Source organism: Natator depressus, chromosome 3, assembly GCF_965152275.1.
Source record: "Natator depressus isolate rNatDep1 chromosome 3, rNatDep2.hap1, whole genome shotgun sequence".
Taxonomy (NCBI): domain Eukaryota; kingdom Metazoa; phylum Chordata; order Testudines; family Cheloniidae; genus Natator; species Natator depressus.
Window position 1 is genome coordinate 115,815,703 of NC_134236.1, and position 24,419 is coordinate 115,840,121.

The following is a 24,419-nucleotide window of genomic DNA, read 5'->3' on the forward strand; positions in this document are numbered from 1 at the left end:
ACAGATACACTACAGGTCAGAAGTCTTGCAGGCCTTAAGGAAAACCAATTAAGTGACACTATAATACTCACCTGAGGAGCCCCATGTAATAAGTGCTACCAAAGAGAGTGAGGGTTCTACAACCTAGCACACTGACAGATGCTGTTCACTAAAACATCATAAAAAGTAGTATTTTGTAAGAGTACAATTGCCTGAAATTCAACTGTGAAAATTTTCACAAACAAAAAATTTAAGAATTTCACACCACTCTAGAACAGTGAAGTGCAATCAAAAAGTTTTCATTCACCATTTTACTGGTAAGGTGATATTATCTATTGTAGCCCAATTCCCTCTTCATAATTGTACTGAATACAGAAATTACACTTTGAAAAATTCTTCTAAGATGGGTCTGAGAGATATTTCATATATTTTAGTGCAGAATACAAACAGAACCAGTAAATGTCTGAAACCAGTAGAAATCTTTTAATCCACTGTACCTTTTCAAACTATCAATATTTTACTTACTGGTAAAAATCCACCTTCTATAGTTCTTATTGTACATGTGTATCATACATTTAGAATACATGTCCTCTTCCAGATCTTTTCTGGATCTCTCTTTAGCAAAACTGACTCTTTCCATTTATCAGTTCAAACTGTTGCTATTTCAGACTTCTTCCCTATCATCTGAGCTATTACAGTAAAAGCTGTTTTATCCGGCATGTTGTGGGAATGGGGGATGCTGGTAAGAGAAAAATGCCAATTAACTAAGAGGGAGGGAGTTTGGGTGTGGGTGGGTGCGGGGCTTGGGACGCAGGAGGGGGTGTGGGGCGCCGGTTCTGGGAGGGAGTTTGGGTGTGGGAGGGGGCTCGGGGTAGGAGGTTGGGATGCGGGAGGGGCCTCGGGCTGCCGGATCCGGGGGCCCTCACGTCGGGCAGCTCCCTGCAAGCGGCAACCTGTCCCGTCTGCTCCAAGGCAGAGGCGCGGCGGGCACTCTGTGTGCTGCCTCCCCAGCTTTCATTTGCCACAGTTCCCCGCCAATGGGAGCTACCACTTGGGGTGGGGCAGGGGCAGCGTGCGGAGCCGCCTGTTATAGTCTTGGCCTTCACAACGCACAGTCACCCTGTGGAACTCTTTATCAGAGGATGTTGTGAAGGCCAAGACAATAACAGGGTTCAAAAAAGAACTAGATAAATTCATGGAAGATAGGTCCATCGGTGGCTATTAGCCAGCACGGGCAGGCATGCAAAACCATGCTCTGCAGTGTCCCTAGCCTCTGTTTTCCAGAAGCTGGGTGTCGACAACAGGGGATGGATCACTTGAGGATTTTCTGCTCCGTTCCTTCCCTCTGAAGCACCTGGCATTGGCCACTATCAGAAAACAGGACACTCAGCTAGATGAACCATTGATCTGACCCAGTATGGCCGTTCTTATGTAAGGGTATGTCTACACTACGAAATTAGGTCGAATTTATAGAAGTCGGTTTTTTAGAAATCGGTTTTATATATTCGAGTGTGTGTGTCCCCACAGAAAATGCTCTAAGTGCATTAAGTGCATTAACTCGGCGGAGTGCTTCCACAGTACCGAGGCAAGCGTCGACTTCCGGAGTGTTGCAGTGTGGGTAGCTATCCCACAGTTTCTGCAGTCTCCAGAAATGAGATTCAAAAGTTCGCGGTTCTTTTCCTGTCTACCTGGCCAGTGCATCTGAGTTGAGAGTGCTGTCCAGAGCGGTCACAATAGAGCACTCTGGGATAGCTCCCGGAGGCCAATACTGTCGAATTGTGTCCACAGTACCCCAAATTCGACCCGGCAAGGCCGATTTAAGCGCTAATCCACTTGTCAGGGTGGAGTAAGGAAATCGATTTTAAGAGCCCTTTAAGTCGAAATAAAGGGCTTCATCGTGTGGACGGGTGCAGGTTTACATCGATTTAACGCTGCTAAATTCGACCTAAAGTCCTAGTGTAGACCAGGGCTAAAAGACCAGGATTTCACCCCAAGTTTATGTCAGTTGGAGCCGGCATAAACTGGGGTGAATTTAGCCACACAATCAAAGTGAAAATTTAGATAAACTTTATCATTGTAAACTTCCGCACACATCTCTATCGGAGTTGTGGAATGGGGTTGGGCGAAGTGCTAAGAAATGAGATACTTGGGTAACACTGACTAACTTCAGACAAGGAAGTGTTCTGCAGGTTTCACATGAAACTCCAATGTACGTTAATCCTGACTCCTGAATAAAAAAACAGCCCTCCTCTCAAAACAATAATAAAAAGTGCATCAGTTCAGTAATTATTGAAAAACTGACAACTTTTGACTACTCAGTCCTAGTCCTCTCAGACTACCAAGCACACTGAACTGTGAGAGTTTTCTTATTGAGGGAAGTATTTTTGCAGTGACCAGTTTACACTGAACTCTGAACTCAAGCAGCGGAATCACCACACTGCCTTTCTCCGTATTTTTTCTCAGATAAATACTTCTAAATTACATTTCATTCTGGGCCGGATTCTGCCAGCATTAGTCACTTCGAGCAGCACATTACATTTCAAGTATTCATCAGCGGAACTACTTGCAGTGTAAGGTACTTATCACTGGGAGAAAGGATGTCAGAATCTGGCCCTACGTTTAAAGAGAGTTAAAGTGAGTTTACCTCTGACAGCTCATTGAAGTGTTGATGATATCATTCCATACATCCTTTAACGTTTGTAACTGGGTCTGTATCATCTTCTGCCCTTCCTCATTACTGCTTCTAAGGGCTTGTTCACCTTTACCAATGGCCATGTTCAACTTAACTTCACCTTCACCTTTCATTAAAAGGATCTCCTGTGCAACAAAAAGGATCACATGTATCAAATCCAACCAGCCAGAAAACATAAAGGAAACCTCCAACTGCTACTCCTCTAGCAATATTCACCATTGTAATTTAGTTGATTTACCCCTTCTGCACCATACTCCTGTGCATCCCTACTCAGCCTGGACCATACTTTCTCAGGACTGCCTCTATGTAAGCTTGAAACCTTCCTTCTTTCACCAAGAAAAGTTGCTTGCTCCAATGAAAAATATTACTTCACCCATTTCATCTCTCCATTTATATTTACGCAGAAGTGCTATAGCAGCAAAGCATAAAGCCATACAAGTGCCACCTGGTGCCTCCTAAGGCATTTGCCTATTTTGCAGCAGCTAATCATAGAATCATAAAAGATTAGGGTTGGAAGAGACCTCAGGAGGTCATCTAGTCCAATCCCCGGCTCAAAGCAGGACCAACACCAACTAAATCATCCCAGCCAAGACTTTGTCAAGCCGGGCCTTAAAAATCTCTTTAAGGATGGAGATTCCACCACTTCCCTAAGTAACCCATTCCAGTGCTTCACCACCCTCCTGGTGAAATAGTGTTTCCTAATATCCAACCTAGACCTCCCACACTGCAACTTGAGACCACTGCTTCTTGTTCTGTCATCTTCCACCACTGAGAACAGCCCAGCTCCATCGTCTTTGGAACTCCCCTTCAGGTAGTTGAAGGCTGCTATCAAATCCCCCCTCACTCTTCTCTTCTGCAGACTAAATAACCCCAGTTCCCTCAGCCTCTCCTCATAAGTCACGTGCCCCACCCCCCTAATCATTTTCGTTGCCCTCCGCTGGACTCTCTTCAATTTGTCCACATCCCTTCTGTAGTGGGGGGGCCAAAACTGGATGTGATACTCTAGGTGTAGCCTCACCAGTGCCGAATAGAGGGAATAATCACTTCCCTCAATCTGCTGGCAATGCTCCTGCTAATACAGCCCAATATGCCGTTGGCCTTCTTGGCAACGAGGGCACACTGCTGACTCATACCCAGCTTCTCGTCCACTGTAATCCCCAGGTCCTTTTCTGCAGCTAATGAATAGCTTAAGCCCCTAAGCTGTGTGAGTGTGGCATGAATTAAACTCTAATGCAATTTTGACCTGATGTGCTAGCTCATGTAGCCCTGTGCTTTACCTGAATTTGCATCAGCCGCCTCTCTAATGTTGCTTTGCTGCCGACAGTGCTCTCTGCAGAAGCCAGCTTATCTTGAACATCTTTCACCCAGGACCACATACTCTGTAGTGCTTCCGCCAAGGCTTGATGCTCCTGGAGTGCAACCTGACATGTTCGCAACTTCTCCTTGACAGTTTTGACTAGGTTTTGATAGCTGGTAAGGTTTTGCGAAGCTAGACGTACTTCCCTCCCAGCACCATGTCCTTCTTCATTTAAAGCTTGTGCCCTCTGGGAAAGTTTAGCAAAGGATTCTCTAAAAGAAAGATTTGAGATTGACATTTAAATTTAGAAACCACTTGAACTGTTATTGCTATAGTGAGGATGGAAAATTACTTTATGCTGCCAACATAACCAAGTTTGACTGCAGTCAGACAACTCATGGTTGCTGGAAAAGTTATCTGAACAAAGCCAAATTTGAGCGTATAATATCAGACTTATATATTGATGTAAAGTAACATAAATAACCTTAATGAGGGTCTACACTCTTGCTTTAAGAATAACTGTTTGGTGCCAACAGTAATCAAGCTAAAAGCAGAGATCAGCACATTCTAATTTTATTTCCTATTACATCCACCTCTACTGATATTGCCAATTCCCTCTCCAACAGGTAATCTATCTTAAATATTTATCTGGCTCCCATTACAGTAGTATCAGAGCACTTCAGAACCTGCGAGGTAGGGAAGTATCATTATCCCCATTTAATGACTGGGGAAATCAAGATACAGGAAAGCAGAGCTAAGTGACTTGCCCAAGGTCACATAGGAAGTCTGTGCAGAACAGAAAACTGAACCCAGGTCTCCCAAGTCCTAAACCACTGGCTCATCCTCCCTCTTGTCCCTGTATGTACTATGTTGAAGTCACATCAGACAAAAACCCTGCTGGAACAGCCACAGATGGATGAGGATTGAGTAAGTGCCTTCTTTTAGTATACTGTGAGGTTTAGCAAAACAATTGAATAATATTTTTTTCTACCTTTTCCAACAAACTATAAAATGTTTGCACAACTACACAGTATACTAAAAATGGCAATTACCTCGTCATCCACTGGCTGATTCCCAACTCAAGTAGGATTCCATGGCTGAGAGGTTTCATGGGCACAGTGCGTGGCAGGCAGCATATGAGCGTGCAATCCAAGTGGAACTGGATGCCATGGGGCAAAAGCAAGAAAACAAAACTTTTTAATGGACAATGTGATGACTGTTACTATTAGTGTGACTTTTGGGGGACATCTAAACCATATTGCTAAAGCTGAGGGTGCTATGCTCTAATGCTGTGCAGATCATCTTTACTAACAAAGTTACCTCAACTTCCCCTTAAATAGAAATGAGCCTAAGCCGTTAAGTTTGGATCCAGATTCAAATTTCCCCAGAGTCTGGAGCTGTTTGGACAGAGCCTCTTGTAAGCTGTTCCTTTGACACACTGCATCCTCCAGCACTTCTCTCTTATACTACCAGTCCGTTCATTTAATTATGGCTGAACAGAAGGAAAAAAGAACGCTGACAACAGGACATTAGAAAACGTGTTTTTATACCTTGCAGCCAGTAATTCTTCAAGAAAATTTTCCACTTTCTGCACCTCATTTTTCTTCTCTGGGATGTGCTGTTTGCTCTCTCCTAGTGCTTCAGTACGTATTCTTTCCTCCATTTCCCGGATCCACAGGGCCAGTTTCTTGTGCTGATCCTCAAAGCTACGGAACAGAAAAATATCCCTTCAAAAGCAATTCCTAGGTGTGCAAAGATACTATTGAGTTTATACGGTATAATGCATATCCAGTAGAGTAGAAAAGCAGGCTGGATACCACTTTAACTTTTAGTGAATGAGAGCTCCACACACAGCATACTTCTGCAGTGACAACTAGTCTAAAAATATTCAGCAGGGCTCAAAAAATGTTCAGCAAGATCATGGGAATTACGGCGGGAAAAGAACCTTCCAAAATTTAAAGTGACAGTGCTTGTATTTATTACGTACTATATTCAGTAAAGATAAGGAGGCTAAAAAAAAAGTCTCTCCAAATCTTGCTTGTAATTAAAATTTAACCCAAGTTTGTTTTTTTTAAAAGATGTCTAAAATTAGGCTCTTAAGATCAAACGTAAGCACGTAAACAAGTGGCCAGATTTTACAAAGTATTGTGCACCCATTGAGGTTAACAGGAGTTTCTGGATGATCAGCACTTCTGAAAAATAAGGCCATGCATTTAGGAGTCTACTTTAGTTTCCTATTTTTGAAAATCTTACTTTAATGCACATGCAGGCACACATGAAATTTCCATCTGATCTCATCTTGCTGTTTCATCCAACTACCCACTAATACTCTTCCTGTTACTTTAGCAGTAAACATATTCTGAGCTAATAAATACCTTAAAGACTTTGGCTTTTGAGTTTGTTTAATCTAACATACAGAGCCCAATTGTTTTTCCAAAATTATTAGCACAGAGATGATTCTCTGAACTTCTCTCCAGAGGAGGGGGTGAACAGGCCCATAGTTATTACTTCTTTAACTGCAAGTTTTAATCTCAAATCATCATCTATATCCCCACAGTCTGAAAATTTCAGCATCCAGTGTAGTGCCCCACCTCTAAGCCATTTTATAATAAAATTCTGCAGAGCATCTGGTTCTATTGAAATAACCCACCTTCCCAGTTCTGAGGCACAGTCTTCCAGAGCCTCTTTATCTTTCAGGCATTGTTTCAGGAACCCCTGGAAGTCCTGGTGTGACTTTGCTATCTGCTCCTGGATACTGCTCACAACTGGTTTGGGTAAGTAAGCATACACATTTTCTCCTTGCGTGGAGACAGCATCTAGTTTGTTCTGTCCCTCGCTAATCGAGTCCAACACTCTCTGTGCAAGAAAAGAGTACAGTTTAAACTAGCAGGATTAGTCAATAGCTAAGGAAGCACTGTATACACTAGGGATGGCCAGACTTCCCCAAGAAGTTCAGAGCCTATGTCTAGCAGTGGAACTGATTACAACTGGACCATTTTATTAAAATCTATGATGGACAGAATGGACAATTCCTGTCTGTTCCCAGTACATTCCCAGCCCTTTCTGCCTGCTTTATGTAATCTCCAAGACTATGGGCAGACATTTTAGGGATTAGGGTTATTTACAAGAATTGGAGCAGCTTTTGCCCTGTTTGTGCTCTTTTCCATGACAAATCAGATCAAGGAAGTCCTAATACTGTATATCATAGCATTGTATATCTCAAGGAGGGAGTGAGCAATAACGTGTGAAAGAGTGGGAAGAAGAAAGATATTGTAGGGAAAGATAGGAAAGGGGTAAGGGACAGAGTGAGAGGAAGACAGAGACAAAGGAGAAAATAGGATATAGAAATGTGCAGAGAGGAAGGAAGAAGAGTTTTAACAGAACAAAAAATCCGACAAGATGAAATACATTTGGTTGACATCTTTTGGATATGGTACAGTAATTTATTGCTATTTGGAGCCATTTTTATATTTTCTTTCTAGAAAAAATGGATTTGTCAGATTTCTGTAGATATAAATTAGATAAGACATGGATGCAAATTGCCAAAAGGAGCTAATTATCACGTCTTGATTTGATAACTCTACCTGCAAATCATGCAGCTTTGCTTCTATGGCTTTGCTGTCCCCAGACCTATCAGATGACTCTTTTACTGCTTCCTTCATACCTGAAAACCACTCCTGGAATTCCTGCATAGAAGCTTTTAAAAAGAAACAGAAGATAGGAATAAGTTTCCAAAAAAGGCATTTTACACTTGTACAATCCAAAATACCAGTGCAGATATCTCATCATCCCTCATTAGGTGCCTGATCCAAAGCCTGTTGGAGCTAAATGAAAGACTCTTATTGACTTCAATGGCCTTTGCAACAGGCACCATGAGACTGTCCTTGGTGACAGACTATACAGAGCATTTGAGTGCTATAAAGAGATGTTTTATAACAAGGGGGATTAAAATGGGACTAAGTGGAAGACGAGAAACATAGGAGGATTTCATCAGGGAAGGCCTAATTGGAACTCCTGTCATGAGGACTGCATGTATTAAATGAGGTTGAATTTTGTTTTTGTAAACCCTTCAGTTTGCAACAGACATTGAAACTAGCATTTGGTGAAAGCACTTTTAGGAAAGTCTCTACACAAGAACAAGAGTGTAACTATAAATGATGTCAACGGAAACTTTTCACCAACACTCTCTGGCAGACTCTTCTGAGGCAGTCTGATTCATGGCTGCGGTCTACCAGCTCATCTTAACAGGCACTCAGACTCACTGAGGACGTGTTTCTCCAGGGAGTCCTGCATGCTGGCCTGAGTTCTGGAACACAGTTGGGTCACAGCTTCGTACTTCTGTATCAGTGAAGTGACAGTGCAACCCAGAGTCTCCAGTTCCACTGTGTGGTACTTGCGGCACAGGCTATTGAGGTTCTCCCGAGTCGAATCGATGCTGCTCTGCTGGACCTGAAGCTCTTTTTGTGTTTCCTAAAAGATAAGACTGCATCATCAGTGCGACATGCCCAGCTAAACAAAACAGCTGCCTATTTCCTCTACTTTCCTGCTCTGCTGCCCTTCATCCAGTCACTTGCTGCAGCTACCGAGAGCACTCTGCAGCAAGGAATTTGTGGAGGGAATTGAGGAACAGGGTACTAGATTATACAATTTCCTGATATTTCCCAACTGAAATGGCTCCTAGAGAATGTCAAATCAGCACAGAAAAATGGAACTTTTTAGCATTCACCACTGTCATTTTTTTTAAAATATATTTTTCAAAGTGCAACTGAAAATAATGTTTATTTGCAGTCAACAATGAGGGTTCATTTGAGGTACAATAGAGCTGTGTGGAGAAAGATAATTCCATTAATAGAGGATTTTGATATTTCAAAGTTTGGTTTCATTCTGCTTTGGAACAAAAAAACCATTTTTTTGGACATTTTCCATTAAATGAGATCGAGCTCCAGGGCAGTCCATCTGGTGGGCAGCTCCAGAGCTATGGACCCCAGAAGCACTGGGTTCTCTGACATCTGTTGATGAGGAGCCAGGCGGGCAAGCTGGCAGGAAACCAGATCAGTTTCTGATCAAAACCTGCCTGGCTGACAGGGTTCCATTGACCCCAGCCTGTGTCCCATTAGAACTTTATAGAAATCAAACCATCTCTGGAAAACATTTCTATTTTGACAAACTGGCAAATTCCAGAAAAAAAAGTTTTATTGGCATTTTTCTGCCCAGTTCAAAGGTACATTAGGAAAGCAATGTGAGTTTGTGAGAGAGGGGGAGGATCATTAGCATTCCCTTAATCCATCTGGGGAACAGCATACAAAGCTAAATTTATATCAAAGCTAAAGTTGAGAGTGGCTGTTTCATCAGACTTGCCATTTATTTACACCACAAAAACCTCCATGCTTTTTGTCACAATATGGCCAGGCGTGGTAGTCAGCATTCACAGAGAGTCTAGGATTTACATAGCAAAGGTGCTGCGGATGGCAACTGAGGTGCATTAGGATAGAACCTAATATTATGCTGAGTTCTACCCGAGCTCTTAGTCTCTTAATTGCATGAGCTCCATATTCACAACAATTAGAAAGACAAAAAACAGGATAGCAAATATTCTAAAGCAATGACTGAAAACAGTTTGATGAAACAACATTAGTTCCTGTCACAATAAAGACACTGCTATTCATTTCATTTCTCCAAAAGCTTTGCAATACAATGAAAAAAAATGAAGATCAGTAATGCTGTTCACTTCTTTAAAAATATGACAGACAGCTCTTCATTGATATCCTAAAGCATAAAAATGGATAGTTTTAAACTGATCAGATTAAAATTAACATGTACATTTTAATACCTTGACAGCCATTATGACCAATCAGGTAAAACTATGCTAGAATTAAATACAGTAGCCACTATGCAATAGAAAGTCTATCTTCTGTAACACTTACCTTCACTTTACCTAGGCTCTTGGGATCCTGGTTACAAGCACAGTTTAACAGTGACTCTTCTACTTTTGTGAGCCAGTCTGTCATGTGATCTATAAACTTTAGTATCTGCATCTTCTGAGTACTGAAATCTTCCAGTGTCTCTTTTGCTGTCTCAGACATTTCTTTGGCATGTTCCAATTTTTGCCTTAAATCTGCTTCTAGGAACTAAAATCAAAATTTCATACATTAGAGCACTACAGTGAATCACTTGGGCCTAGTATTACAACTAATGGGCAGTTCACATGGTATAACAAATGGAAAAAAGGAAAAGTGGGATGTGAGGCCCCCTTTTTTTCCTCGCTCTCTTTTTATGTGAATGGCTACAAATATTTAAAGTAAATGAAAATGGCAGGCACTGAGGGTGAAATCCTGGCTCCACTGAAATCAATGCAATTTTTGTCACTGACTTCAATAGAGCCAGAATTTAATCCTGAATGAATGACTATCCAACTCTGAGAAAATTAAAAAGTTAGTCTCCCTCTCTGTAGATTCAACATTGGAGTCATTAAACAAAATGAGTCTTCATCTGAATCAGACCCCCAAAATAACAAAAACAGTAAATGGGGATTCGAGGTTCCTGTTTTGGCCAATTTCTAATAATATTTAGTTTGATGCACAGATTCGAATCCAATGTGCTGTTTCTTGGTTTTGTAAAGTAGGCCAACATAATTACCCATATGCTCCACTGCAACACTACCTTTGAAATAAGAAGCTATCTCTAAATTCAGATGGTGGCAAGTGCTTATAAAACTTCAACCCCTCTGTATTCTACAGTATTCTTGTTCAGAAACAATGTCAGTAACTAATTCAGAACTCTCTCAATAGGAAGAAAAATTAGCAGAATACTGGCAAGTGTGATATGTTCCCAAATAGACAAAGGCTATACAGAAGTGGCACAATTTCAGAAGGATACAGATTGTGATGAGTGACAGCTATATCTTACCTGAAGATCTGCAGGTGACTCTTGACTATTGGTCAGTTCTTTGAGATCTGAAACTTTTGAACTAAGCTGCTCCAACTTCTGTCCTTTATTTATAACTTGAGACTGAAAAAGAGCATGTAGTAAATATTTTATACTGATCATTAAAGAGCTGAATGAAGTTGTAGATAGGTGCTCAGTAGAAAGAAAGAAAGAAAGAAAGAAAGAAAGAAAGAAAGAAAGAAAGAAAGAAAGAAAGAAAGAAAGAAAGAAAGAAAGAAAATGTTTAGCTATTCAAACAAAGTTAAACATTATTATCCCTCGGTTTTCTTGTCTCACAAAAATACTTCACTTCTTTCCTTTTTATATTAAGTTCAGACATTTTCCTCTTCACTAAAAAACCACACACAGCTCATTTGTTTAACAGCTTGAGTCTCTGAAAAGTGGCTCAGTAAAAATGGGAATGCCTTTGTTTATGAGACTGGAAAAATTTACTATGGTCATTAGGTTCCACTTAATGGAATGCAGAGTATAATGCACAACCCTCTGTTTTTTATTACAGAGAACTGAGCTCTGAAAAAAACTCAAATGCAGAACTAAATTCTGTGTTGAAAAGAGAGCTGAAATTCACTGACATGTCAGGATCTCTAGTTTACTGTATACGTTTCAATGAAAACTCTGGAGAAACATTTTATTTGTTAACATTACAGAGAAAGCTCATAACTTTCACTTTGTAATTTTCTGAGATCTGAAATACTAAAAGTTCTGATACAAATATGTATGCTATTGCAGGGAACATTAAATTAACACAGATCTCATTGATTAGAAGAGGCACATTAAGGGCTAAATTGTGGCATTAAGGTGGTGCAGAACCACCCCATCAGAAATTCCAGGAGGCATTGTGCTTCAGGGATGCACAATGCCTTCCAGTGCTCCTGAGACATGCAGATGCTGAGGCACTTGCAAATTAGGTGCAGTGTGTGCTTCTCTCTGTGCTGAGACTTCTCTATCGGCTGGTCCAGACCGGCGGGCGGGGGGTAATGGGCTACACCCGTGCCCCTCCTCTCTCCTTCGCAGAAGCCAATGCAGAGTAGTGGTAGCTGTGCAGAATCTTTGCATTACCTGAGTGTAAAGACATCCACTGTATTCAGCTCCTATACAGTCCTTGAACTCTGTATTGTCCCTTGCACACCTGAGGCCTGGGCACAGTCTGGTTCTATGCAAAACCAGACTGTTTTACACCAATTTGTTTGGCTGGTCCCAGTGAGAAATGGACACAATGGAATATAGTTTTAATTTAATCAAAGCAAATATGTTCCCTTTGAAGCATTCCATACTATTTACCTGTATTACTAATACAAACTCATTATCTGTTTCATTGACAATCACTATTTTTAAATTAATTCCAGAGGAAGTAGGATAAGCCCATTCTTCAATGGACCTGCTGTATATTTTGGACACAACACTATTCTCATAAAAACCCATAGCAAGGGAGTGCTGTAGTACCACAGCTCCGTCACTATTCTAGGATTTAGAGTCTAATACAGTGGCTCTCAAACTTTATTGGTTCACATACCACCTTCTTAGAAAATTGTTGAGAAGTGAACTGATGAACCATCAAGCTCATATACCTATGGTCACATACCAGAATTTGGGAATCTCTGGTCTAATATATTAAATCAACTCTTGTTTAACAGCCCATTCTAGACAAAAGGTAAAAGTATTGCATTAGAGTATTATTAATGAATGAGAATCTGATGTAATTATTGTTAATGCAGGGTAATCATAGTGTCACAGAAATGAAGTACTAGTGAACTTCAACACTGGATCCACCACCTGCTGTGTGACTAAGGCATAGCGCTAATAAAGTAATGAAATATTCCAGATATACAGAGAGATTTACCATGGAGTGAGATCTGCAAGAAAGGGTGCTGCAAGGAATCAACAGCAAAAGGGATATGAGGCACTCTTAAACCAGTTTAAGAGTGTCCACATAAGTGGGCTTGCTCTTATGTTAGTAAATTAGTTTCTGAACATATTGAGTGAAATCAGACCAAGCCCAAATAATTTGCCCTTTACTCTTCAGCAGACCACATACTAACAGACAGTCTCAGAAAGAAGGTGGGATATATCTATTAGATTTTTACATTCTCCCTAATGAGTTGCTATGTTTGGTAATAGTGTAACTGAACAAAAGATCAAAAAGGCAGATTCTCAGCTGATGTATATTGGCATAATTTCACTTACTTCTGTGAAGCTATGCCGATTTAAACCATCTGAGACTCTGATTAAAGCATTTCAAACATTTATATCTTTTTTTTTTTTTTGGTAAGCACCTGAAATTCCTTCAGGAAGGCCTCCATCTTCTGGCTGCTGTTCAGGTTGCTGATGCCTTCATTCAGCTGAGAGATGGCATTACTGCACCATGTATCAATTTCATCTCCAGTGGTGAGCACATCATCCCACAGAGACACGCTTACACTCAACTTTTCTACATTGTCTTCCGTCCTCTCTGACACCTGTTGGAGAGGAACAGACATCCATATCCTTAACAATTAATTTCATATTTCTTTAAGCTTGAGTCAATTGCAAGAAAAGTAGCTCAGAAACAACTGGAAAACCTAACCTCAGGTCTCTTGTTTTACAAACAGAAACACATTCTGAATAGCAAGACGTTACTATCTGCATTTTAGGTTTATATATTGTAAAACTGACATAAACCAGTATATGCCAATGCCTCTGAATGTGTATACTTTGACTGGGGAAAGAGTTGCAAGAGGAATTAGATGAATAAATGTCCATTGACTTTAAAATGTGTTATATTGCTAGAACCCCACCCAACACTGAAAATTCACCTTTGAGCCAATTTTGATGCATCAAAACTAGTTCAGTAATAGTGAGGGATGAAATGGGTCCAAAAAACCCAAGTCTCAAACCAAATGTGAACCTTCTTTTAGTTTAACTCTCTGCATACATACACTCCCCCTACACACACTCCCCTTCCCAGCTTTCCTTCTTTGACTCCAAATAAGCATCATACCTTTGCTTAAACCCATCTAGGGACCTCAAATGGCTTAGCAGTCTCAGCTAAATAGGCTGCAGTTTTCAAAACTCATGAGGTTTGCAACAAACTTGGGGTCAGGAGGTAAGCAGGGAGCAGTCCACCATGCACGCTGAGGAATTTCTCATCTGAGCAAACCCCAAATGTATGATACAAGAACAGAAAAGACAGCTCACTAAGAGCTTCAGAAGGATTTCAAACCATAAAGGGATTTGCACATAAAGTTCTATAGATATGAAATTTTAAAATATTATGTTTCATAATATACGATGGGCCACATACTCAGCTGGTGTAAATTAGTGTACCTGCATTGACTTTAATGGAGCCTTACTGATTTACAGCAGATGAGGATCTGGTCCAAATTTACACATATTTCAGATACCATCAGAAGTGTGCACTTTTTTAAGATCTAGCAAATGTACTTGATATATGTTGAGTACATACTGTAGATACAAACCAACCCCAGAATACTCATGATTTAGCCCTCTGAGATTTATTCCAAAGTCACCTTTAGTAAAAAAAAAAAAAAAAAAAAAGTATTTTCAGTTCCTAAGAGAAGCACAGACATTGCAACGTATTCTCGGACTGTAAACTGAGTCTGCCGTATAAGGAAAACATCATTCATTGTCCTTACATCCAGCCATTTGTCCACAGTACTGTTCATATCTGTTTTCACCAGTATGGGATCAAAGTTATGAATTCTCTTCAGCTCTGCTAGCAAGTGTTTTCCTTTATTAGTGAAGGCATCCAGCTCTTCCTGTCTGTCGTTTAGTTCATTCCTGACAGCTTCATGCTGTAAACATAAATGTTTGTTTAATGCAGTCATAAATAAATAAATAAATACATAAAAATCCATCTCCCCAGCCATCCACCTCTAGAGACCTAAAGTCACTGAACATATGGAATGTGTTTTCTAGTTATTCTAGTTTCTTGCTAACAGTTGTAAGTACATGAGTGGTTATGCAATAAGAGGTTATGGGCCTATTACAGGACAGAGTGGGTGAGGTTCTTTGGCCTGCGATGAGCAGAAGGTCAGACTAGATCAGGGGTTCTCAAATTGGGGGTCGTGACCTCTCAGAGGGTCACAAGGTTATTACGTGGGGGGTCAGAAGCTGTTAGCCTCCACCCCCAAATCCCACCTCACCTCCAGCATTTATAATACTGTTAAATATAAAAAAGTGTTTTTAATTTATAAGGTGGGGGGTCGCACTCATAGGTTTGCTGTGTGGAAGGGGTCACAATACAAAAGTTTGAGAACCGCTGGACTAGATGATCATGATGGCCCCATCTGGCCATAAAGTCTATGAGTGGGAGTGACAAGATCTGGGTTGTTTTCCCACTCTGCAATAACTTGCTGTGGGAACTTGGGCTAATAATTTACAAACTTTCCAAGCCGCCATTTCCCCACCTGTAAAATGGGGATAACAGAAACATATAACAGTCATGCCGCATAATTCACTAATGTTTGAAAAGTGCTTTGAGAGCCTCAGACAGATGTGCATGCAGAATGTGCTGCAAGTGAGGGTTGACGCATGCTGGCATATCTGTATGAGGGATCTTGCAAACTCCTGCATACGTTCTTCTGGCCAATGTTGTCAGGAGGTCATTGTCATAAGGCTTATGTTAAAAAATGTTACCTGCAATATCAAAATAAACTAAATAGAAATAAAAGAAATCCTTTGTAAAATAGGCGTAGCACTATGGACTAAAAGTCTTTCATGCAAGAATTTGTGAAGTTATAATTCAGAGAACTTTAACAGGATGATTATCTGAATTATAATTCCAGATATTATGATTTTTATAAAACATAGCCCATAAAGAGGCATGTTTTAATACTATGTGTTTTATGGTGCAGGCTACTGAATATTAATGACAATTTTGCAATATACCCACTACAGGCTTCCCATCAAAATTAACATTTTCTAATAAGAACATAAGAATGGCCATACTGGGTCAGACCAAAGGTCCATCCAGCCCAGTATCCTGCCTACCTACAGTGGCCAATGCCAGGTGCCCAGAGGGAGTGAACCTAACAGGTAATGATCAAGTGATCTCTTTCCTGCCATCCATCTCCACCCTCTGACAAACGGAGGCTAGAGACACCATTCCTTACCCATCCTGGCTAATAGCCATTAAAGGACTTAACCTCCATGGATTTATCCAGTTCTCTTTTAAACCCTGTTATAGTCCTAGCCTTCACAACCTCCTCAGGCAAGGAGTTCCACAGGTTGACTGTGTGCTGAGTGAAGAAGAACTTCCTTTTATTTGTTTTAAACCTCCTACCCATTCATTTCATTTGGTGGCCCCAAGTTCTTATATTATGGAAACAAATAAATAACTTTTCCATATGAACTTTCTCCACACCACTCATGATTTTATATACCTCTATCATATCCCCCCGCGTCTCCTCTTTTCCAAGCTGAAAAGTCCTAGCCTCTTTCATCTCTCCTCATATGGGACCCGTTCCAAACCCCTAATCATTTTAGTTGCCCTTTTCTAAACCTTTTCCAATGCCAGTATATCTTTTATGAGATGAGGGGACCACATCTGTACGTAGGATTCAAGATGTGGGAGTACCATGGATTTATATAAAGGCAATAAGATATTCTCCATCTTATTCTCTATCCCTTTTTTATGATTCCTAACATCCTGTTTGCTTTTCTGACTGCTGCTGCACACTGCGTGGACGTCTTCAGAGAACTATCTACGATGACTCCAAGATCTTTCTCCTGATTAGTTGTAGCTAAATTAGCCCCCATCATATTGTATGTATAGTTGGCGTTATTTTTTCCAATGTGTATTACTTTACATTTATCCACATTAAATTTCATTTGCCATTTTGTTGCCCAATCACTTTGTTTTGTGAGATCTTTTTGAAGTTCTTCACAGTCTGCTTTGGTCTTAACTATCTTGAGCAGTTTAGTATCATCTGCAAACTTTGCCACCTCACTGTTTACCCCTTTCTCCAGATCATTTATGAATAAGTTGAATAGGATTGGTCCTAGGACTGACCCTTGGGGAACACCACTAGTTACCCCTCTCCATTCTGAAAATTTACTGAATTTAAATTTAATGAATGGAGAGAGTTTAACTCAGAACTTACTCTCAAGATGTGCTGGGGCTTAAGAGTGACTTCAGGCCAGCAGAATTTGGAAATGTAATAAATGTAATTCATGAAGTGTATGGACTATAGGGAACCAAAGTCCTTGACCCTTTTCCGTGTCCAGTACTGTATCAAAGTAACCACTTTGGATAAACTAATCCACAGGTGCCGTCTTTCCAAAGTGCTCGCCCCCCGGTTCTGACCCAGGCTCCGTCCCCAGTCCACCCAAGGCCCCCACCCACCCCACCTTTTCCCACCCCATCCCCACCCCAACCTCTTCCCACCCAATTCCACCCCCTCCCCTGAGCGCACCGTGTCCTCACTCCTCCCTTTCCCTCCCAGCCTCCTGCATGCCACAAAACAGCTGTTCATGGTGGGCGGGAGGGAGGGGGAGGTGCTGCTCCATGGGGCTCACTGGCGGGCGGGAAACGCTGGGGGTGGGTGGGGGGAGCTGATAGGAGGGCTGCCGGAAGGTGCTTAGCACCCACCATTTTTTCCCCATGGAGTCGGTGCCTATGAACCATTGCTGGGGGAAGGAGACAGAAAATGTGTCATTTTTCAGAAGCAGAGGCTAATTTGCTGATGTTGCAGCATCAATGCCCTGCATTGTCATGGAAGAGACCAAAGTTCAGTTATCGTCTTGTCCTTTCATTTTGTTTTCAAGTGAACAAAAATGATCCAAGGGGTTACTATGGCAAAGCATTAGAAACATGTTAGGCATTTTCTTCCTCAGTGCCTTTGAGTAGAGTATCCATCTCCAGTATCTATGCACAGCTTCTCCTTGTATACAAATGTACATTTAAAATCACTGAAGGAATGTACAATATACTTAAAACAATAGAAAAGCAGATGCCTGCAAATTGAAAGGTTTTCCTGCAAAATGTGCAGAGTGTACAGTAATGGCCAGATTCTTCCCAAATCAAAGCCAATGGGAGATTTACCATTGATTTCAGTGGGAGATGATTTGGCACCCAATACTGCAAGGAACTTTAAGCAAGGATCAGATCAACTTCTTTTCAAACACAAAAAGAAACGATTCATCATATTTGTTGAAACGGAAGATCCATTCAATTATTTTTAAATGAAAATATCTGAATTACCTTTGATAAAGCCCTTCTGACGTCCTCCTGATCCTTTAAAATGGAGTTGGTCATAGTCACGTTGTCAGCATTCTCTATGACTTTAGTTACTGCCAATTTCAAACTCTGATATTCTTTCATCAGATCAACCAGGATGCAGCACTGCTCCTGTCTGTAATGGAAAATAGCTGTGTTGAAAGAATGGTGTTCATTCTGATATTTGTGAATCCAGGAGATGTGACAGAGGCATTTGTCAGGGAGAACTTCCCCCGGAGTGGCCCAGGGGAATCACGTTAGAATGTTAAAGCAGCAGGATCTATGTGGTTATGTACATAATCATCCTTATCACTTATACAGCACTCTTGATTCATCAATCTCAAAGCACTTCACAAAAGAAGCGTCCCACACTGCCATTAAACAAGCGGGGTATCTGAACAAAGTGACTTTCCAAAGGCTACACAGCAGGTCAGAGCTGATAGTACAACCCAGGTTTCTTGATTTTCAGTTCAGTGTCTTACTCACTGGACCATGCTGTCTGAAAACCACAGTGCCATGTAGCTGGCTTCTGATTGTGCATTTTCAACCTCTTGTATCAACTAAATTAAATTCAGTGAAGGATTTCAAGCTTCTTGGTTAAAAAGGAAAAAGTAGAAATGAAGGTTGAAGAAGAGGGAGACCTGTCCAGCCTTGCTGATTTTTCAGTCAAAATATTTCCTTTCTTACGTTTAAAATATTGTTTCAAACGCCTACTGGCTTGAGACATTCACCTGGAAATGGGAACAATTTGCTGCTGAAGCCAGATCTTATGATTTTATTTTGGATTTCCCTGCCTAGACAGGGAACTTCAGGTTCAATAGAAGTTTTCAATGAATTCAAGCTCTTCACGAGGAGGAGTCAGACAGAACAGGAAGCCCATATTTCCTTTATATAATTTACTTTGTTATAAACACTGTTCCATTGACAAAAGGAATTTGAGAGCCACAGGTGGCCAAGTGTGAAAGACGGTCACTTTTGAGTTCATCTCCTTCTCAGGAGCATACCAGAGAAATAATCGTGCACAGCGAGGTCCCCATTGGCTTACAGCAAAACTAATAATCATATTAGTTAAAAAACGAGAGTTAGAATTACATTTCTTCCGGTCAGAAAAGACTCACTAAGAAACTGACTTTCAGGTACTTATATGGTTCCCATTACAATTGTATCTGACCAACTCACAGTCTTTACTGTATTCATCCTCACAACACCCCTGTGAGATAGGGAGGTGCTGTTATCCCCACTGTACAGATGGGGAGCTCAGGCACTCAGTGACTAAATGACTTCCCATATAGCAAGTCTGACACAACAGGGAATTCAACCCAGATCTCCTGAGTCCCAGTCTAGCACTCTAGCCACCAAATCATTCTTCCTCACTGCCATAGCTGGGCTGTAGTTGGGTGAGTTAAAGGGAGCTAAATAACCCAGTTACATAACTCTGACATAGCTCTACCTCTGACTTGCTGTTTTGTGTGTCCTTGGGTAGGTCATTTTGCTGTTCTAACTCAATTTCCCCATATGTAAAATAGAGATAAATATACTTCCACAAAGAGATACTATGTGGATTAGTTAGGTAATGTCTTTTCATTGCTTTGAACATGTACATGTTATTATTATTATTATTATTATTTATTAAGCAAGAAGGTATGGCTTTATATATGTATGCTATCTTCAGTTCCGAGTGGTGATGTCTGGCCTCTGAGACATCCCATGGAAAATATTCCGGAGCAGAGGAACTGGGGGGCATTGGGGCTAGTGCCCCCACAATGGAAATACTGTGGATGTGGATCTATATTTCCACCTCTGTGTGTTATTCTTAAGTGAGTTATTTTATGCCCTCAGGCTGAGTGGGGCTCCATGGCTGCTGGGAGTGCAGGTGAGAGCAGGACCCAGAGCAGCTGTCGCAGTGGGAGCAGGCAGGAACTGGGATGTTCAGGTTGGGAGCAGCTACCCCGGCAAGAGAGACGCAAATCTCCAGAACCCCCCTCCCAAACTGGAGCTGGTTGCCCCCTCCCAAAGGATCCCAAGTCTTTGTAGCTCTCCTCACTCCCCATACAGATCACGCACCCTGACTCCTCTTCCTATTCCTAACACCCCAACCTCCCACACTGTCCCTGACTTTTCCCACTCCCCATGTCGAGCAGCCATCCTAACTTCCTCCCGCTCCCCAGGTTTAGTACAATGCTTTGTGTGTTTAGGTCTCACTATTCACCTATGTGCCTCCATTCAAAGTGAGCTTCCACCACCTTATCCATGCCTTTGCAGCACATAAAATAAAGATGAGGGGCAAGTAGTGACCTTGACGAAATAGGTATAAGAGCCTAGTAAATTCAGTCCTTCTCCTCTCCTTTGTTCAGATCTGCACACCTTGTTACCAGATGGATATTGGGAAACTAGAGTGAATTCAAATGAACATAACACCTTTGGTGACTGTGATAAAGGGACTGACAAAGGATGAAATCTATAAAAGTGAAATGCACATAGCTTGGCAAAGTGCCAGTGTGTATACAAATTTTTGAAGGGTGTCAGTACTAAGGAGAGGGAGGAATTTTACAGTATAACCCAGAGTCATATTTGAAAGAGCCTACCACTTATTTCAGCAAAAACCAAATGTACAAGCAAAAAACCTTAAAAGAATGTTAGTTTTCTTTTCAAACAAATGCAAATGCAGTTAAGACTGGGAAAAAGTTACTGGAATATATATTGAGAGAATATACTTATATAGACAGATAGACCCCAGCATGCCCGGCTGAGTATTATCTAACAAATGGCTTGAGTTATGATTTTACTCAAAACATAATCTTGAGCTGGGCTGACTGCCTAGAAGGTGGTGCTACATGCAGACATAGAGGAGACTTAAGCTCAGGAGTAGTTTCAAGCCAGTGGAAGATTGGCATGTTGCAGAGGTAGCATACAGGGAAATAGTGCATTATGTAAATTCTAATTACATAGTAATCGTGTAGTCTTAATGGAGATTTCCTAACTTTCCAGCCATAGGGTAAGTTCAGAAAAGCAAAAAAGAGCACATAATTAATATGGATTTATTAATTAAATCATGTTTGTACAGTACTCCTAAGATATTAAATCATATATGATTGCTAGGTGGTATTATTGTATACTGGAGTTGATGTGGCAAAAGAAATAATATACAAATACCTGAGCTCTCGTCCTCTACCAAAAGAAAGATACTCCTTCTCCCTCATTTTAAGTATATCCAAAATCTACTTACTTTTCATGGATTAGTTTCTTGGTATCCTCCCAGGTAGCTTCCAAACGATTTATCTCTTTGTCAATTTCAGGCGCTAATGTTATATCCTTCTGGGCCATTTGTTTTGCTTTGTCCATCAACCACTGCAGTTCATGCTGGTGAGAATTCAGTTCATCCTCTAGTTGGTTAAAGATCTTTAATCTGCAAATTAGAAGAGTGGTTACACATTTACTTCTTAGCTTCACTGAAAATGAAATGAGAGCGAGAAAGGGTGAGATTGCATATAAAATACATCTGATGGTCAATTTTTGGCTTTAGATGTAACAGTGTGAATCTGGGACAACTCTGCTGAAGATGAAGTTACACTGGATTGATGCTGGTGAAACTAAGATCAGATTCTAGGCCTCTGTGTTTCTATAACCACACATGCATACGCCCCCCTCTCCTCACTTCCCACACAAAGTGAACTTGGAAATATTCTTCTAGAATTTTAGAATCCCTTTTAAGTAAGTCTCCTTTATAATCTGACAGTTTATTACAGTTAATGGGTTCCATTCATGCCCTGCTAATGTGTGACTATACAATCTGCAATGTCTGTGCTAACGGAAGCAGCTGTGCCCCAAGAAAGGGCTATCAGTTTTTGTACTGCCACTTTACAGTATGGATTCTCTCAGGATAAAGCAATTTTTATTGGCAGGGATTTCACCATGTGCTTTTCCAGAGAAAGAGCTCTAAGAGATGTGCTGAAACAGAGCATCTGCCGAGTGTTCTGGATATGCCCTCTCTTCTGCCAGACTGCTCACTTTTGGAACTGTGCTGGCTGGCTCCACAGATTGTCTGTAACTTGCGCCACTGCAACCTTTTCCTCTGCAGGAGACCTAGATCTCCCAGGAGTGAATTTAACCCAAGGAATAAAATGATTATGGAGTAGTCTAAGTCATCAAAACATCTAATACTATGGAATACAAGCAAAAAAAAAAGGCACCAAAGATCAAGTACTTCCTAAGATTCGTGTTTTTACCTTTGTTGTAGTGCCTGAAGTGTTGGCTCCTTCAATCCTTCTTTGTCAGCTCTTTCCTCAATATCTTCAATGCTCTTTAACATCTGTTCTTTACGTTCCATGAAAGACTTCTGTAAGGCTCCAAGGGCTTCTGCTTCACTCTGCTTGGTTCCCAACAGATTTTGGACTGACTCCAGTTCTAAACATAGATTATCAGCCACAGCCCTACAGGATGTCCTCTGCTCAGAACTTCCATGTCTTAGATGATATTGGGCTTTTGTAAGGGCTCCATCCAAACTGATTGCAGCAGGTGGTAATTTGTTAATATCTTGAACAACATCCCTCAGTTCCTTCTCCAGCAGTTCTGATTTTGCCTTATCCATGTTTCTAGTAGTCTCTACTGTCTGCCTCAGGTGATGAAGCACACTTGATGCAGCAGCATGTAACTCTAGGAACACCCCAAGCTGATTCAGAGCCTCTTGTCTTCGTCTGGTTATATGACTGGCCTCCTGGAAGAGCTGGAAGCAGTCATCAGCCTTCCCCTGTAGCATGTGGTGGTCCTCTGGGCTACTAAAAGAACACAGCTTTTCTACGTGTTCCCTCAGACTTTGAAGTTCCTGTTTCTTGCTTTCCACTTCCATAGAGTGGTCCTTTTAGAAAGACAGGAAACAAACTGATTTTCCATACAAGGGTTCAGAGAGAAGTCTTGACAAAAGAAATTAAGCTCATCCGTACAATTATTACTAAATAGAACCCAGTAGGAACAATACTGCATTGCTGATTTGCATTAACCCAATCAAAAAAGTGAACTGTGTAATATGGACAATCAGATTTCCAACAGGTTAAGCAGCTTCATCATAGTTTTAGCTGCATGGTCTTTGGAATGCACTGTGCATGGGATGCTTTTCTTTATATTTTTTAATATTTCAACTGGATAGCTTACCTGATTGCGGCATACAGCTGTGTGCTGATCAGCTGTGTTTATCTCAGAAGTGGCTTGCAATTCACCAAGAAACTGGTTAATCCAGTCTGAAAAACTGAGCAGCAGTTCATCAAACTCCCCATGTTCAGCAACAAGAGACTGAAGGAAACTGATCCTACAGGATATCAGGTATAAAAATGAAAAGTTAACTTCAGTGTGAGTGAGTCACTGAGATTAATCAAAACCACAGCTGACTAGACAGTATTAAAATACATTCCAGGTGAGAGGAGAGAGAGAGAGAATGAAACTCATGGGAGCAAAGGTTACAGGAATGGGCCAATGATCTTAAACTTGAATTTTCAGACATAACAATTCTGTTTAAAGTAACTTCAAGCAAGTACACTTTAGGCTCCATCCTGAAAGGTGCTGAGCAATCTAGAGAGATGCTCATCCTTTCATAGGAGTACTCAAGATTAAGCCATTGCATTCTAAACTGAAAAAAACCCTGCTATATCATTTCCTATGCAGGAGAAGACTGAACGGGGACAAGAAATGCTGCGAGATTTCCCTTTCAGAATTGCATACATATTTCCCTTGAGAGAGTTGACGTATTCTCTGAAGAAGAAAAATGTTTAGGCCCCAAAATCAGGGGATACTTGAGATCCATGTGTATCCTGAGGAATCCACGGAAACAAGAATATCTCAGTGGATTCTAACTCACAGCTGCTATCCACATGACTTTTGCAGAGGTCAAGATTGTAGGGGCTCCCTCACCAGCTGCTAGACCTGGGCCTCCCCACAAAAGGAAGTTCCTTCGTACTGAGCAGGAAAGAGGGGTAAGTTAATGCCAACGTTAACTTATAAGAGGAAGTTCCATGGTATTTGTGTGGGGACAATACTGCCTCCATCACCTGCCCCACCCTCCTCCTAGCACACAGATCCTCAACACTTCCACTGGAGTAGGGGAAGAATGATGTCACAGAGGCAGCATGCTGGATCTGTTGGATTCCCATACTCTCCACTTCTGCAAGCATATGGCCCATAAAACCTAACATTTCCAGCGTTACACTGTAAAGCTGTGACTGAGGCAGGGTATTCTTCATGTGCATTGTTGATTACTATTTTTGAGCATGTAAACCATGTTAGACACACCCTGAAACACA

General features: G+C 41.1%; 1 protein-coding gene across 1 annotated transcript in view; it reads right to left on the reverse strand.

The window, feature by feature from the left end:
- SYNE1 (spectrin repeat containing nuclear envelope protein 1) overlaps window positions 1–24,419 on the reverse strand; it is a 493,953-nt gene that overhangs the window by 259,373 nt on the left and 210,161 nt on the right. Inside the window, exons 39-52 of the mRNA XM_074948627.1 lie at window positions 23,278–23,431; window positions 22,356–22,984; window positions 21,356–21,535; window positions 18,115–18,265; window positions 14,546–14,704; window positions 13,187–13,369; window positions 10,875–10,976; window positions 9,893–10,096; window positions 8,231–8,438; window positions 7,553–7,665; window positions 6,619–6,824; window positions 5,519–5,674; window positions 3,949–4,240; window positions 2,624–2,796 (exon numbers count right to left, since the gene is read on the reverse strand). Coding sequence (XP_074804728.1) covers window positions 2,624–2,796; window positions 3,949–4,240; window positions 5,519–5,674; window positions 6,619–6,824; window positions 7,553–7,665; window positions 8,231–8,438; window positions 9,893–10,096; window positions 10,875–10,976; window positions 13,187–13,369; window positions 14,546–14,704; window positions 18,115–18,265; window positions 21,356–21,535; window positions 22,356–22,984; window positions 23,278–23,431 — 2,910 coding nt within the window. The remainder of the gene's footprint in view (window positions 1–2,623; window positions 2,797–3,948; window positions 4,241–5,518; window positions 5,675–6,618; window positions 6,825–7,552; window positions 7,666–8,230; window positions 8,439–9,892; window positions 10,097–10,874; window positions 10,977–13,186; window positions 13,370–14,545; window positions 14,705–18,114; window positions 18,266–21,355; window positions 21,536–22,355; window positions 22,985–23,277; window positions 23,432–24,419) is intronic.